Source organism: Phycodurus eques, chromosome 4, assembly GCF_024500275.1.
Source record: "Phycodurus eques isolate BA_2022a chromosome 4, UOR_Pequ_1.1, whole genome shotgun sequence".
NCBI lineage: Eukaryota > Metazoa > Chordata > Actinopteri > Syngnathiformes > Syngnathidae > Phycodurus > Phycodurus eques.
Window position 1 is genome coordinate 6056795 of NC_084528.1, and position 15154 is coordinate 6071948.

Sequence of the window (15154 nt, forward strand, 5' to 3'; positions counted from 1 at the left end):
ACAGCACCCCATATTGACAGAAAAAAAAACTATTGTTGAAATGTTTGCAGATTTATTAAAAAAGAGAAACACACAGCCATACGCATTCAGACCCTTTGCTCAGTATTTCGTAGAAGCACCCTTTTGAGCTAATACAGCCATGAGTCTTTTTGGGATGATGGTTTTTCACACCTGGATTTGGGGATCATCTGCCATTCCTCCTTGCAGATCCTCACCAGTTCTGTCAGGTTGGATGGTGAACGTTGGTGGGCAGCCATTTTCAGGTGTTTCCAGAGTTGCTCAATTGGGTTTAAGTCAGAACCTTTCTTTGTAACCTTGGCCAGATCTGTGCCTTGCCACAATTCTGTCTCTGAGCTCTCCAGGCAGTTCCCTTGATCTCATGATTCTCATTGGCTCTGCATTGCACTGTGAGCTGTAAGTTCTTATATAGACAGGTGTGTGGCTTTCCTAATCAAGTCCAATCAGTATAATCAAAACACAGCTGGACTCCAATGAAGGTGTAGAACCATCTCAAGGATGATCAGAAGAAATGGACAGCAACAAAGTTAAATATATGAGTGTCACAGCAAAGGGTCTGAATACTTATGGCATTGTGATATTTCAGTTTTTCTTTTTTAATAAATCTGCAAAGATTAACAATTCCTTTTTTTCTATAAATATGGGGTGCTGTGTGTACATTAATGAGGAAAAAAAAATATTTTAGCAAATATGCAATATAACGGAGTGAAAATTTTAAGGGGGTCTGAAAACCTTCCGTACCTACTGTATATTGACGCTGGCAAGTGTGAGCTGTCAACTCATCTGGACTGAAGGTGAGCAAGCTAGCGAGTCCGCACCTACCTTTAAATCAGGTAAGCCGGTAAACTCCTCCTGCCGCAAGTCACCCACAGCTTTTCGTTTTACACACATTATCAATGATGCTACATTTGTCACGGGAATAAAACCAAAAGTTGTTTCCCCGAGTGACATCACATATGATCGTCTCAAAATTATGAGGGTGGGTGCGTGTGTTTGTGGGGGTCGGCTATACCGCTAACTGATAGAGATAAGATTGCCTGTTTAATTTGTCTGTCATTCATTTCACTATAACAAACAGAGTCGTGTGCAAAGATATTAATAACTTTATGAACTAAAGACAAACAAACAAACAAAACAAAATCTATAGAAAATCAGTTTGGGCCTATGATCTTAAAATAGGTAAATTGGTTTGTTTTGCTAGTAAATATTAAAAATAGTGTGACTAATCATAAACGATACTTTTATATGGTGGTAGTACACTTATGCAATCATTTTTAAATGTACCATAATTTTCTCGTGTATAATGCGTTCCCCCCCCCCCAAAGTCAATAGTGCGCATTATACAGTATATATATATTTACCCCTATACTAAATAGTATAGGGGCAAATGGAAAAAAACATTCACATTTTATAAATATATGCCGCCATCTAGTGGTGATGAAAAAACTGTACACTTTCATTCCAAAATGCCATCGCCACCTAGTGGCAATATAAAAAAGGTGTGGCTTACACTTTCATTCCAATATGACAGGGGTACGTATGACTGCATATGTACAGTTGTGCTCATAAGTTTACATACCCTGGGAGAATTTGGAAAATATTGTTTTTTTAATATGACTGAACAACCATCATTAATTTATTTATGGTTATGTTTTGTTTAATGATAATGCTTTTCTGAAATGCTTGACCGTTTAATTTGAACCCCATTAAAATAAAATTAAATGTGTTTCGCCTGGTCCTTGTTTTCTTTAAAGAATTGTACCCATCTTACAAATTCTGCCTGGGTAATCAAACATATGAAAACAACTGTGTTTTCTAATTTACTCAACACAAGTAGGGCTGTGAATTTCAATATAAGAGCAGTTAAAAAAAAGTATTCCGTGTTCAAGTGCTTAACTTCAGAACAATTGTTGCGAAAAAAAACAACAAAATACAGATAATACTTCATGTTTTCATGAAGCAAAATCATGCATTGTAAAAAATGCATTATACATAGAAGGGTTTTTTCCAGAATTTTGAGGTCAACTTTGGAGGTGTGTATTATACAACCTCAATTCCAAGGAAGTTGGGACGAATAAAAACGGAATACAATGATTTGCAAAACATGTTTAACCTATATTTAAGTGAATACACTACAAAGACAAGATATTTAATGTTCAAACTGATAAGCGTTATTGTTTTTAGCAAATAATCATTAACTTAGAATTTTATGGCTGCAAAACGTTCCAAAAAAGCTGGGACAGGTGGCAAAAAAGACTGAGAAAGTTGAGGAATGGCCATCAAACACCTGTTTGGAACATCCCACAGCTGAACAGGCTAATTGGGAACAGGTGGGTGCCATAATTGGGGATAAAAGGAGCTTCCCTGAATTGCTCAGTCATTCACAAGCAAAGATGGGGCGAGGTTCACCTCTTTGTGAACAGGTATGTGAGAAAATAGTCGAACAGTTTAAGGACAATGTTCCTCAACGTGCAATTGCAAGGAATTTAGGGATTTCATCATCTACGGTCCATAATATCAAAAGGTTCAGAGAATATGGAGAAATCACTGCATGTAAGCGGCAAGGCCGAAAACCAACATTGAATGCCCGTGACCTTCGATCCCTCAGGTGGCACTACATCAAAAACTGACAATGTGTAAAGGATATCACCACATGGACTCAGGAACACTTAAGAAAACCAATGTCAGTAAAGACAGTTCGGCGCTACATCCGTAAGTGCAACTTGAAACTCTACAATGCAAAGCAAAAGCCATTCAACAACAACACCCAGAAACGCCGCCGGCTTCTCTGGGCCCAAGCTCATCAAAGATGGACTGATGCAAAGTGGAAAAGTGTCCTGTGGTCTGACGTGTCCACATTTCAAATTGTTTTGGGAAATTGTGGACGTCGTGGCCTCTGGGCCAAAGAGGAAAAGAACCATCCGAACTGGTATGGATGCAAAGTTCAAAAGCCAGCATCTGTTATGGTATGGGGCTGTGTTAATGCCAATGGCATGGGTAACTTAGACATCTGTGAAGGTACCATTAATGCTGAAAGGTACATACAGGTTTTGGAGAACATCCAACAACGTGTTTTTCATGGACGCCCCTGCTTATTTCAGCAAGACAATGCCAAACCACAGTCTGCACGTGTTACAACAGCGTGGCTTCGTAGTAAAAGAGTGCGGGTACTAGACTGGCCTGCCTGTAGTCCAAACCTGTCTCCCATTGTGTGGCGCATTATTAAGCGTAAACTACAACAACGGACACCCCGGACTGTTGAACAGCTGAAGCTGTACGTCGAGCAATAATGGGAAAGAATTCCACCTACAAAGCTTTCACAATTAGTGTCCTCAGTTCCCAAACGTTTATTGAATGTTGTTAAAAGAAAAGGTGATGTAACACAGCTTCTCACCCTCTCTCTAAGGGAGAGCCCGGACACCCTGCGGAGGAAACTCATTTCGGCCGCTTGTACCTGGGATCTTGTTTTTTCCATAGGTGTGGGTAGGAACGTCGATCGACCGGTAAATCGAGAGCTTCGCCTTTCGGCTTAGCTCCTTCTTTACCACTACAGACCGATACAAAGTCCTGCATCCAACCTTGGCTGTCCCTCTGATGAGCTCATTTCTAATTTTATCCAACCTGGTCACTCCGAGAGCGAACCTCAACATCTTCATTTCCGCCACCTCCAGCTCTGCTTCCTGTTGTCTCTTCAGTGACATTGTCTCTAATCCGTACATCATGGCTGGCCTCACCACTGTTTTATAAACTTTGCCCTTCATCCTAGCAGAGACTCTTCTGTCACATAACACACCTAACACCTTCCCCTCCACCCGTTCCAACCTGCTTGGACCCGTTTCTTCACTTCCTGACCACACTCACCATTGCTCTGGACGGTTGACCCCAAGTATTTAAAGTCATCCACCCTTGCTATCTCTTCTCCCTGTAGCCTCACTCTTCCCCCACCACCCCTCTCATTCATGCACATATTCTGTCTTACTTCGGCTAATCTTCATTCCTCTTCTTTCCAGTGCATGGCTCCATCTTTCGAACTGTTCCTCCAGCTGCTCCCTGCTTTCACTGCAGATCACATCATCTGCAAACATCATGGTCCACGGGGATTCCAGTCTAACCTCATCTGTCAGCCTATCCATCACCACTGCAAACAGGAAGCGGCTCAGGGCTTTCCTGGATGCCGTACTTACCCATCACTTCTTCATCACCCCTATTACCTTCACCAACATGTCCATTACAATCTGCACCAATTACGACTCTCTCTCTCTGTCTGGGATGCTCAAAACTACTTCGTCTAGCTCTTTCCAGAATTTTTCTTTCACCTCTCGGTCACATCCTACCTGTGGGGCATAGCCACTAATCACATTACACACAACACCCTCAATTTCAAGTTTCAGCCTCATCACTTGATCTGATACTCTTTTCACCTCCAAGACATTCTTTGCCAACTTTTCTTTTAAAATAACCCCGACTCCATTTCTCTTCCCATCTACACCATGGTAAAATAATTTAAACCCTGCCCCTAAACTTCTAGCCTTACTGCCTTTCCACCTGGTCTCCTGGACACACAATATATCAACCTTTCTCCCAATCATCATGTCAACCAACTCCCGAGATTTCCCTGTCATAGTCCCAACATTCAAAGTCCCCACATTCAGTTCTAGGCTCTGTGCTTTCCTCTTCTCTTCCTGCCGAAGAACCCGCGTTCCACCTCTTTTTCTTCTTTGACTTCGACCCACAGTAGCTGACTTTCCAACGGCGCCCCGCAGGTTGACGGCGTCGGTGGCGGACGTTGTTAACCCGGGCCACGACCGATCCGGTATGGAATTCTTTGGATGAACGCTCATATTTGTTTGGCAAAGTTTTAAGCCGGATGCCCTTCCTGACGCAACCCTCTGCATTTATCCGGGCTTGGGACCGGCCTACAGTTTGCACTGACCTGTGCCCCCCATAGGGCTGCATTTATAGGCTACACAATATTAATTTGAGAAATTTTGGATGTGCGCTCTTTTTTAATGTATTGTCGAGGTATCGGATCGGGACTGTATCAGCAGATCCTTAACTTCAGAATCAGACTTAAAGAAATGTGATCGTGACATCCCTATTTATGACTATAGTTAAAAATGCTAATATGATTTTAGCTTGTAGCCAGCAGCATTATTTATTTGTTATATAACAGCAAAACATGTCAGTATTTGCGCTGTAACAATATGTAGCATCAGACATGAAAATGTAAACAATTGACTGAGCAATAACAAGCTAGGATGTGGAAAGAAAAAAGAGAGCACAACTCATTCTGCTTAGTACTCTAGCTAAATTTGAAATACAGTAAACCCCTAACCAAGCCCTACAGCGAATACTGACAAGATTCAAATAACTGACGTCCTGCCCAGGTTTCTATTTCCATCTTCATCTTAAACTATAAATATAACCAACTATCGCACCATTTTGTGGCAACTTAGGGCACAACAAACAGAAAGAGCACAAAAAAGACGAGTTGGTAAGTTTTTCAGTCAATAGTTGAGAAGTTGCACAGAAGAAAATTTTAAACAGTGCATTTGGAAACAGAAAACTGAATAGCCGAGGGTTTACTATACATTTGTTAAAGGTTTTGTTTGGCTATTTCTTTATGCTATTGTATTTTATAAAGTAAAAAGTATTTTGGTGAAATTAATTCCATTATCTATGCTTTACTTTTTTAGAATTTGAAAGAGTAACAAGTCAATCTGCTGCAGATTATAGTGCATCCGAAAAGTATTCTCGGCACTTCATTTTTTTATGTTACAGCCTCATTCAAAATAGAATAAATTAATTTCTTTCCTCAAAAATTCTACACGCAACACCCCATAATTACGTGATTTTTTTTGGGGGTTGAAAATTTTTAATATTAAAAATAAAAAACTAAGAAATTACACAAACAAGTATTCACAGCCTTTGCCACAAAGCTCAAAATTGAGCTCAGGTGACTATTCCTGAGAGGTTGCTAAAGCTTAATTGGAGTCCCACCTGTAGTAAATTCAGTTGATTCGACATGATTTGGAAAGGCACACGCCAGTCTACATAAAGGTCCCACAGGCGACAGTGCATGTCAGAGCACAAACAAAGCATGAAGTCTAAGGGATTGTCTGTAGACCTACGAAACAGGATTGTCTTGGGGCACAAACCTGGGGAAGGGTACAGAAAATTTCCGCTGCTTTGAAGGTTCCAATGAGCACAGTGGCCTACATCATCCGTAAATAGAACAAGTTTCGAAACACCAGGACTCTTCCTAGAGCTGGCCGCCCGTCTAGACTGAGCAATCGGGGGAGAAGGGCCTTAAGGCCTCCTTATGCTTGTGCGGCCGACAACGCCCGCATTGCATCACGTGACCGACGAATTGGCCCGCGCGACCCCTCTGCGTTTTAGTCACATGCTGTGATGTATCAGCGTTCCTCCCGGTTCCACATAGCACCTACGCCGCCGCCTTCTCGATCGATTTTACAGAATAATTAAACGTGTCATCTAGGTCCATTTGTTCTACCAGACTCTGTTCCACGGTCGCCATTGTTGTTGCTTTGTTCCTTGTTATGGAAAGGAAAGTCAAGCCAGAGGTGACCAAGAACCCGATGGTCACTCTGTCAGAGCTCCAGCGGTCCACTGTGGAGAGAGGAGAACCTTCCAGAAGGACAACCACCTCTGCAGAACTTCACCAATCAGGCATGTATGGTAGAGTGGCCAGACAGAAGCCACTCCTTAGTAAAAGACACATGACAGCTCACCTGGAGTTTCCCCAAAAGGCACCTGAAGGACTCTCAGACCCTGAGAAAGAGAATTCTCTGGTCTGATGAGACAGAGATTGAACTTTCTGGCGTGAATGACAGGCATCGCGTTTGGAGGAAACCATGCACTGCTCATCACCTGACTAATACCATCCCTACAGTGAAGCATGGTGATGGCGGCATCATGCTGTGGGAATGTTTTTTCAGCAGTAGGAACTGGGAGACTTGTCAGGATTGAGAGAAAGTTGAATGCAGCAATGTACAGAGACTTCCTGGATAAAAACCTGCTCCAGAGTTCTCAGGACCTCAGACTAGGGCAAAGGTTTACCTTCCAACAGGATAACGACCCTAAGAACACAGCCAAGACAAAGAAGGAGTGGCTTCAGGACAACTCTGTGAATGTCTGTCAGTTGGCAAGCCAGAGACCAGACTTTAATCAGATCGAAAATCCCTGGAGAGATCTGAAAATGGCTGTGCACAGACGCTCCCCATCAAACCTAATGGAGCATGAGAGGTGCTGCAAAGAGGAATGGGCGCAACTGCCCAAAGATAGGTGTGCCAAGCTTGTGGCATCATATTAAACAGACTTGGAGCTGTAATTAATGTCAAAGGTGCATCAACAAAGTATTGAGCAAAGGCTGCGAATACTTATGTACATGTGATGTCTTTTTTATTTTTAATAAATTTGTAAAAATGTAAAGAAGACTTTTTTCATGTTCTCATTATGGGGTTTTATGTGTAGAATGTTGAGGGAAAAAATAATTGTATTCAATTTTGGGATGAGGCTGTAAACAAAAAATTTGAAAAAGCGAAACACTGAATACTTTCCAGATGCACTGTATGTTGCCATAAGCGTGGACGTCTCATGCTGTGAAGTGCAACAAAAGCACTCCACCAACACTGCAAAATATCATTTCCATTATTGGAGAAGCGCAACAAAGTAGGGTTAGTATCATTTTCGTCAGTGGCACATCAGCCAACTTGCACCACATACTGAAAGCTAGAGTGGTCATGTGCTCGGATAACACGTTCACTCCTGGTGCAAGATAAAAAAAAAATAGTTAAGACACAACAAGAGCTGCAGATGGGGGAAAAGCACATATGTGTTATTAACAGTCACATTATTATCACCATTCATGGTATCAGGGGACTAACTGACATAAAACGTCATTTTAACAACTATATATTGGCGCTAGGCACGCTCTCATAGTGAGCCGCCATGTTTTAACAATGACGTCATAGTTTGTGTCATTATGGCAGCATGCTGTCAGAGGATGTCCCAGCATGCCTCGTGCCGTTGTATAGTTGTTAAAATGCTGTTTAAAGTCAGTTAGTCCCCTAATCCCATAAATAATTGTTATAATGTGAATGTTAATCGAGCTTGTGTATGTTTATTCGCCCTTTGTAGCTTTTGCTGTGTCTTAACTATTCTTCTTTATTATCTTGGACCAGGAGTGAACACGTTACACGACCTCGCTAGCTTTGAATACGTTGTGCAAACCGGCTGATGTACCAAATGTCACATGGTAGGGGGAAAATACTTCCATAAAGCCGCAGTGATAAAACTAAACACTAGGGTGTGCCACAATATTAAATACATTAAGAACATTTCAACCTTAGTATTATTAATATTACCGATCAGAATTGATTAGAAGAAAAAAAATGAGGATTGCTTCTCACATTTATTGCATATTTATGTATCGGAAGTCATGTTTGCGCATTATACATATGAAGAAGGGCTTTCCTGATTTTTTTTTGTCAATTTTCGGGGTGTGCATTATACTCGAGAGCGTATAAAACACGAGAAATTTCACGATACCAAATAATTGTATATCATGGATGGTACAATATGGTGCAGCCCTTATTTGCATTTTCAGTTTTTTGGTTTTTTTCGTCTAAATTACCTTTCTGGTAAAAGTATCACAAGTGTCACTTGTTCAACTATCATTTTTGGTTTATGAATTAACTGATTTTAATATGACTTTCCAACACAGTTCCCGTGTTAAGATGCTGTAGTTGTATTTGAGAATTACCTCTGGACGATCCTAGGCGGGACAGAGAAGATCGTCGAAAAGAGGGGTATCCAAAGTAGCTTATGTCCTCAGAGAACATAGCATCTGCATCAATAATCACACTGGGATGAGCTGAGTGAATGTCTGCATCCAACAAGGACATCAGGTCCTCTGCTTGGGAAAAGGCAGAAAGACTGGGGGGTAAAATCATTTTCACAGAAAAAACAGTCACCATTCTTAAGAATGTCACTAACAGAGTAATACAATTATCAAGACTTAATTCCCAACTTCTTATCACGTAATATTAAGCCTAAGTGAAAGAAGTTTGAGAGAGCAGAGTTTGATGGTTTGGGCACATCCAGAGGAGAGGGAGTTTACTGGTAGAAAGATGATGAGGGTGGAGCTGCCAGGCAAGAGAGTTAGAGGAAGACCAAAGAGGTTTATAGACGTAGTGATAGTAGATACAGTCCCCTCCAAAAGTATTGTTACGGCCAGGTAAATTCCTTTGTTATTATTGTAGACTGAAGACATTTGGGTTTCAGATCAAAAGATGAATATCAGACAAAAGTTCAGAATTCCAGCTTTTATTTCATGGTATTTACATCTAGATGGGTTCAACAACTCCTGACAGAGCACCTTTTGTTTGACACCACCCACTTGTCAAGTGAGCAAAAGTATTGGAACATGTGACTGATGGGTGTTTTGAGTTGCTCAGGTGTTGCCTTTTAGATTGATTGCTTCAACATTAGATAGTTCTTTTTGTTGGCTTTGGGTTTCACCAGTGAAAACTACATTTGCTGAAAAAAAGCAAACCATTTTGAAGCAGAGAGGAGGGAAAATCGATCAGAGCTATTGCACAAAGATTGGGCATAGCCAATACAACAATTTGGAATAACCTGAAAAAAGAAAAACTTCTGGTGTACTGAGCGACAGACAAACAGGTCAGCCAAGGGTATAAAGAGCAGTTTCTGACAGAAAAGCGAGTGCTGTGAAGAAACACCCAAAGACAACAGTCAGTGGCATCACTGCCAATCCCCACAGGGCAGGGATGAAGGTATCACAATCCATTGTTCGAAGAAGACTTCGAGAGAAGAAACATACAGGCCATATCACACGATGCAAACCACTCATCAGCATAGAGTCAGAAGGTCACATTGGATTTTGCAAAGAAGTGCAGAGATGATCCACAAGAGTTCTGGAACAAAGTTTTATGGACTGATGAGACCAAGATTAACCTCTACCAAAGTGATGGAAAGGCCAAAGTATGGAGAACGAAAGGATCTGCTTATGATCCAAAACACACAAGCTCATCTGTTAAGCATGGTGGAGGTAATGTCATGGCTTGGGCTTGTATGGCTGCTTTTGGAACGGGCTCGCTAGTCTGTATTCATGTTATAACATGATAGAGCAGCCGAATTAATTCTGAAGTGTACAAAACCATTTTGTCAGGCAATTTACAGCAAAATGCCTCCAAACTAATCAGGAAAAGCATCATGACCAAAAACACACTGCCAACACAACAAAGGACTTCATTAGGGGGGAAAAGTGACTAAGTCAATCACTGGACCTTAACCCAATAGAGCATGCATTTTACCTGCTGAAGAGGAGACTGAAGGGAGAAACAAATGAAAGAGGCTGCAGTAAAGGCCTGGTACGGGCAGGCCACCAAATATTAAATGTTATTCACTTTAAGTTAATTTAATAATGTTTGCTCCTATACCTTCGCTCACTTGAAAAGTGGGTGGCTTCAAACAAAATGTGCTCTGTCCTGTATTGTTCAGCACATCTCGATGTAAATACCATGAAATGAAAGCTGGAATTCTGAACTTTTGTCTCATATTCATCCTTTGATCTGAAACCCAAATGTTTTCAGGCTACAACAAAAACAAAGGACTTGATCCTCCCGTTCCAATACTTTAGGAGGAGACTGTTGGTTTACATGGAAAAAGATGACACACTGTGGCGACCTCTTACAGGACAAGCCGAAAGGATGATAAGAAGATTGAATGATATACCTCCAGGGAGGTAAGACTCGCTGGCTGTGTCATCTCCATCATCTCCATCTTCATCATCTCTGCTCAACAGGTTGTTGACAGCCAGGTTGACATCCAGGTTGGTTCTCTGGAGTTCCCGAATGATCACACTCCTAGATTTCCCCTGAAGGACTACTTGGGCCTGGGAATAAATATGTATATTAAAAAATCACTAGCAGTAGTATGTCAACTGTCAATTTTAGTGCACACTTAGTGACTACACTGTGTTCCAAATTATTTTGCATTAAGGATTTAAGTTAAATGTGTTTTTATTTTTCTGGTGATATTTTTGCACGTTTAGCCTGTCAATTTAGATACTGATAATCTCAGACAGATTTGATCATTTGTTTAGCAGCTGAGACTAATTTGAAAAGACATAAAACATGTCAGTTTCTGCAGAAGAAAAGCAGGGAATACGCCAATGCAGTGCTACTTTGGAAGGTCCAGATGAATGAAGTTCTGGATGGTTCTTGGATAAACATCTGCATCCCAACAACGCTACAACATCAGCATGGAGGTGGCATAGTCCTGTTTTGGGCTGAAATAATGGGGTGTGAGATGGTAGGCGGCATTAGTGTACTTTGAGATGTCAAAATGACGTTTGCAAAAGATATCAAGTTTCTAACTTACCGTTCCCTGTAATTGTATGATAATAAATAAAACACAGTGCTACCTCAATTTAAAAGCGCCCCAACCAGAGATACGAGCCCGGACGTTGCTTGGCTGATATTTTTTGCCTTCACTTGCAAGGAATGACTTCATGTACACTAAGATCCTCCACTGGTCGAGTGAAGTGGAGGAGAAAAAGAAAAAAAGACCAATTTAGGTGGAACCTTGGTTCACAATCACATTTTTCAGAAAAATATTGCTAAGGTTCACAAACTACAGTGGGTCAAAAAGGTATTTAGTCACCCACGAGGTATAGTCACCCACTTAAAAAGATGAGAGGCCTGTAATTTTCATCATGAGTATACCTCACCTATGAGAGAAAAAATGAGACAAAAAAATGGTAATCCATAAAATCCTAGTGTCTGATTTTTAAAGAAATTATTAGCAAATTATGGTGGAAAATAAGTATTTGTCACCTACAAACCAAGATTTCTGGCTCTCACAGACCTGTAACTTGTGTAACTTCTTTAAGAGGCTGATCAGGTGATTTCCCTTTCCAAGATGGCGCCTACCAGTGTGGTCGCCTCGGTAACGCGCTCTCTAGTATAGTCTTTGTTTTTGTGTTTTTCGTCCGTCTTTGGAGACCTTACACGACTCACTTACACAAGGGGAGACCTGCTAACCATCAAAGAGGCTACTCCGGACTTTGTCACCAACTTTCGAAAATCCGCTCAGTATTTTCCCCGAGTTACTCACCGGAGCGGCGTCCGCGGTTTTGGGCGCATGGAGGCGGAAGCGGCGCCACGGAGGGAAACGAGCCGGCATTCAGGTGAAACTCCGCAAGAGAGGACACAGATTGGCGTTCCCGTCGATCCACCTCGCAAACATACGCTCCCTACCCAACAAAATGGACAAGCTTCATCTTCTGTTAAAGACCAGTAAAGACTTCGGACGTTCCGCGGCCATGTGCTTCACGGAGACCTGACTTTGCGACGCTGTACCCGATGGCGCCGTCATGCTTCCCGGCTTCAACATTCATCGAGCGGACCGCGACATGGAATCATCGGGGAAAACAAAGGGCGGCGGGATATGCCTCCATTTCAACGAAAAATGGTGTACGGACGTCACGGTGCTCAGCACACACTGCAGCCCGCATTTGGAGTCGCTGTTTTTGAACTGTAAACCATTCTACTCGCCATGTGAGTTTGCATCGTTCATACTGGCTGGAGTCTATATTACGCCTCAAGCTAACACGAACGCCGCATTGCTAACGCTCGCCGAACAAGTCAACGAAATTGGAATAAAAAACACCCGGACTCACCCCTCATTATTCTCGGGGACTTTAACAAAGCTAAACTCAACCACGAACTCCATAAATACAAGCAGCACATCGACTGTCCTACCAGGGAAAATAATACTTTAGACCACTGCTACACTACGGTAAAAAACGCATACAGTGCTATACCTCGTGCAGCCCTGGGCCCGTCTGATCACTGCTTAATTCACTTAATACCGACGTACAGGCAAGAACTTAAATGTGCAAAGCCTACAGTGAAAACAGTCAAAAAGTGGACCATTGAAGCCAAGATGGAACTTCAAAGCTGTTTAGACTGCACAGACTGGAGTGTCTTTGAAAATTCAGCTGGCAGCCTGGACGAATATACGGACACTGTCACATTCTATAATCAGTTTCTGTGAAGAGGTTTGTGTACCAACAAAATCATTTCGGACATTCAACAACAACAAGCCGTGGTTCACTGCTAAACTTAAGCAGCTTCGCCAAGCTAAGGAAGATGCATATCAGAGCGGGGACAGGGCCCTGTATAATCGAGCTAGAAACCAGCTTACTAAAGAAATTAAAATTGCAAAGAGGATCTATGCAGCAAAGTTGGAAAAACAGTTTAGCGCGAACGACTCTAAATCAGTCTGGCATGCATTCCAATCGCTGACTAATTACAAGCGACGATCCCTCCAAGCTGAGAACAATAGCACACTAGCCAACGACTTGAATACCATCTACTGCAGATTTGAAAAGGACAGTTTCACACCACACCCCCACCCGGCCGCACCCGCGACCACAACTCTGACTTCTGCGTTAACCATCCATGAACAGGATGTGAGAGGCATCTTCAAACAACAGAAGATTAACAAAGCGGCAGGCCCGGACCATGTGTCTCCATCCTGCCTCAAAGTCTGCGCGGACCAGCTCGCTCCAGTCTTCACTCAGATCTTCAACAGATCTTTGGAAATGTGCGAAGTTCCATCCTGTTTCAAACGCTCCACCATCATTCCAGTCCCCAAGAAACCTGCAATCTCTGGTCTGAATGACTACAGGCCTGTCGCTTTGACATCTGTGGTCATGAAGTCCTTTGAACGTCTCGTGCTGGACCACCTCAAGAGAGTCACAGGTCCCCTGCTGGACCCCCTGCAGTTTGCCTACCAAGCGAACAGGTCTGCGGATGATGCAGTCAACATGGGACTGCACTTCATCCTAGAACACCTCGACAGTGCGGGGACCTACGCGAGGATCCTGTTCGTGGACTTCAGCTCAGCGTTCAACACCATCATCCCTGAACTCCTTTCAACCAAGCTTCTCCAGCTCAGCGTCTCACCTGCCATCTGCCAGTGGATTTACAGCTTTTTGACAGGCAGGACACAGCAGGTCAGGCTGGGGGAGGCCACCTCATCCACACGCAGCATCAGCACTGGGGCGCCCCAAGGTTGTGTCCTCTCTCTGCTGCTCTTCTCTCTCTGCACGAACGACTGCACCTCAGCGAACCCGACTGTCAAGCTCCTGAAGTTTGCAGATGACACCACTGTCATCGGCCTCATCAAGGACAGTGACGAGTCTGCATATCAACAGGAAGTGGAGCGGCTGGAGCTGTGGTGCGGCCGACACAACCTGGAGCTGAACACGATCAAGACTGTAGAGATGATCGTGGACTTCAGGAGGCATCCTTCGCCACAGCTGCCCCTCACGTTGTCCAGCTGCCTTGTGTCAACCGTCGAGACCTTCAAGTTCCTGGGAATTACAATCTCTCAGGACCTGAAGTGGGCGACCAACATCAACTCCGTCCTCAAAAAGGCCCAGCAGAGGATGTACTTCCTGCGGCTTCCGAGAAAGCACGGCCTGCCACCGGAGCTGCTGAGACAGTTTTACACAGCGGTCATCGAATCAGTCCTGTGTTCTTCCATCACAGTCTGGTTTTGTGCTGCTCATCCCAGAGTAGCATCTGCTCCATTTGCACACTGATTGAGGAGTATCTGTAACATTTGCACAACCAACACTGTCCCAGATGATCGCACTACTCGTCACTTTAAACCGCATACACTCCTTGAAGTCTCAGCGCCCTTTGCACAATGGTCATTGCACCGGACTATTGCAATATTAGTCATTCGAACTGCTCTAAGTGCTAGAGGACTCTGCATCTTTTTGCACAATTAGTTTTTTGTCAATGTCTTTATGTCTCCAAAGTGTTCTGTAAATTGACTGTCTGTTGTACTAGAGCGGGGCTCCAACTACCGGAGACAAATTCTTCGTGTGTTTTGGACATACTTGGCAAATAAAGATGATTCTGATCTGTCCTCCACTCGTTACCTGTATTAATGACACCTGTTTGAACTCATCAGTATAAAAGACACTTGTCCACAAACTCAAACAGTCACACTCCAAACTCCATTATGGCCAACACCAAAGAGCTGTCAAAGGACACCAGAAACAAAATTGTAG

At 42.9% G+C, this 15154-nt stretch overlaps 1 protein-coding gene across 1 annotated transcript in view; it reads right to left on the reverse strand.

Moving 5' to 3' along the window:
* The window catches only part of ubr5 (ubiquitin protein ligase E3 component n-recognin 5), a 133009-nt gene that overhangs the window by 102651 nt on the left and 15204 nt on the right, over positions 1 to 15154 (reverse strand). The window contains 2 exon segments of the mRNA XM_061673734.1: positions 8804 to 8953; positions 10798 to 10957. Coding sequence (XP_061529718.1) covers positions 8804 to 8953; positions 10798 to 10957 — 310 coding nt within the window.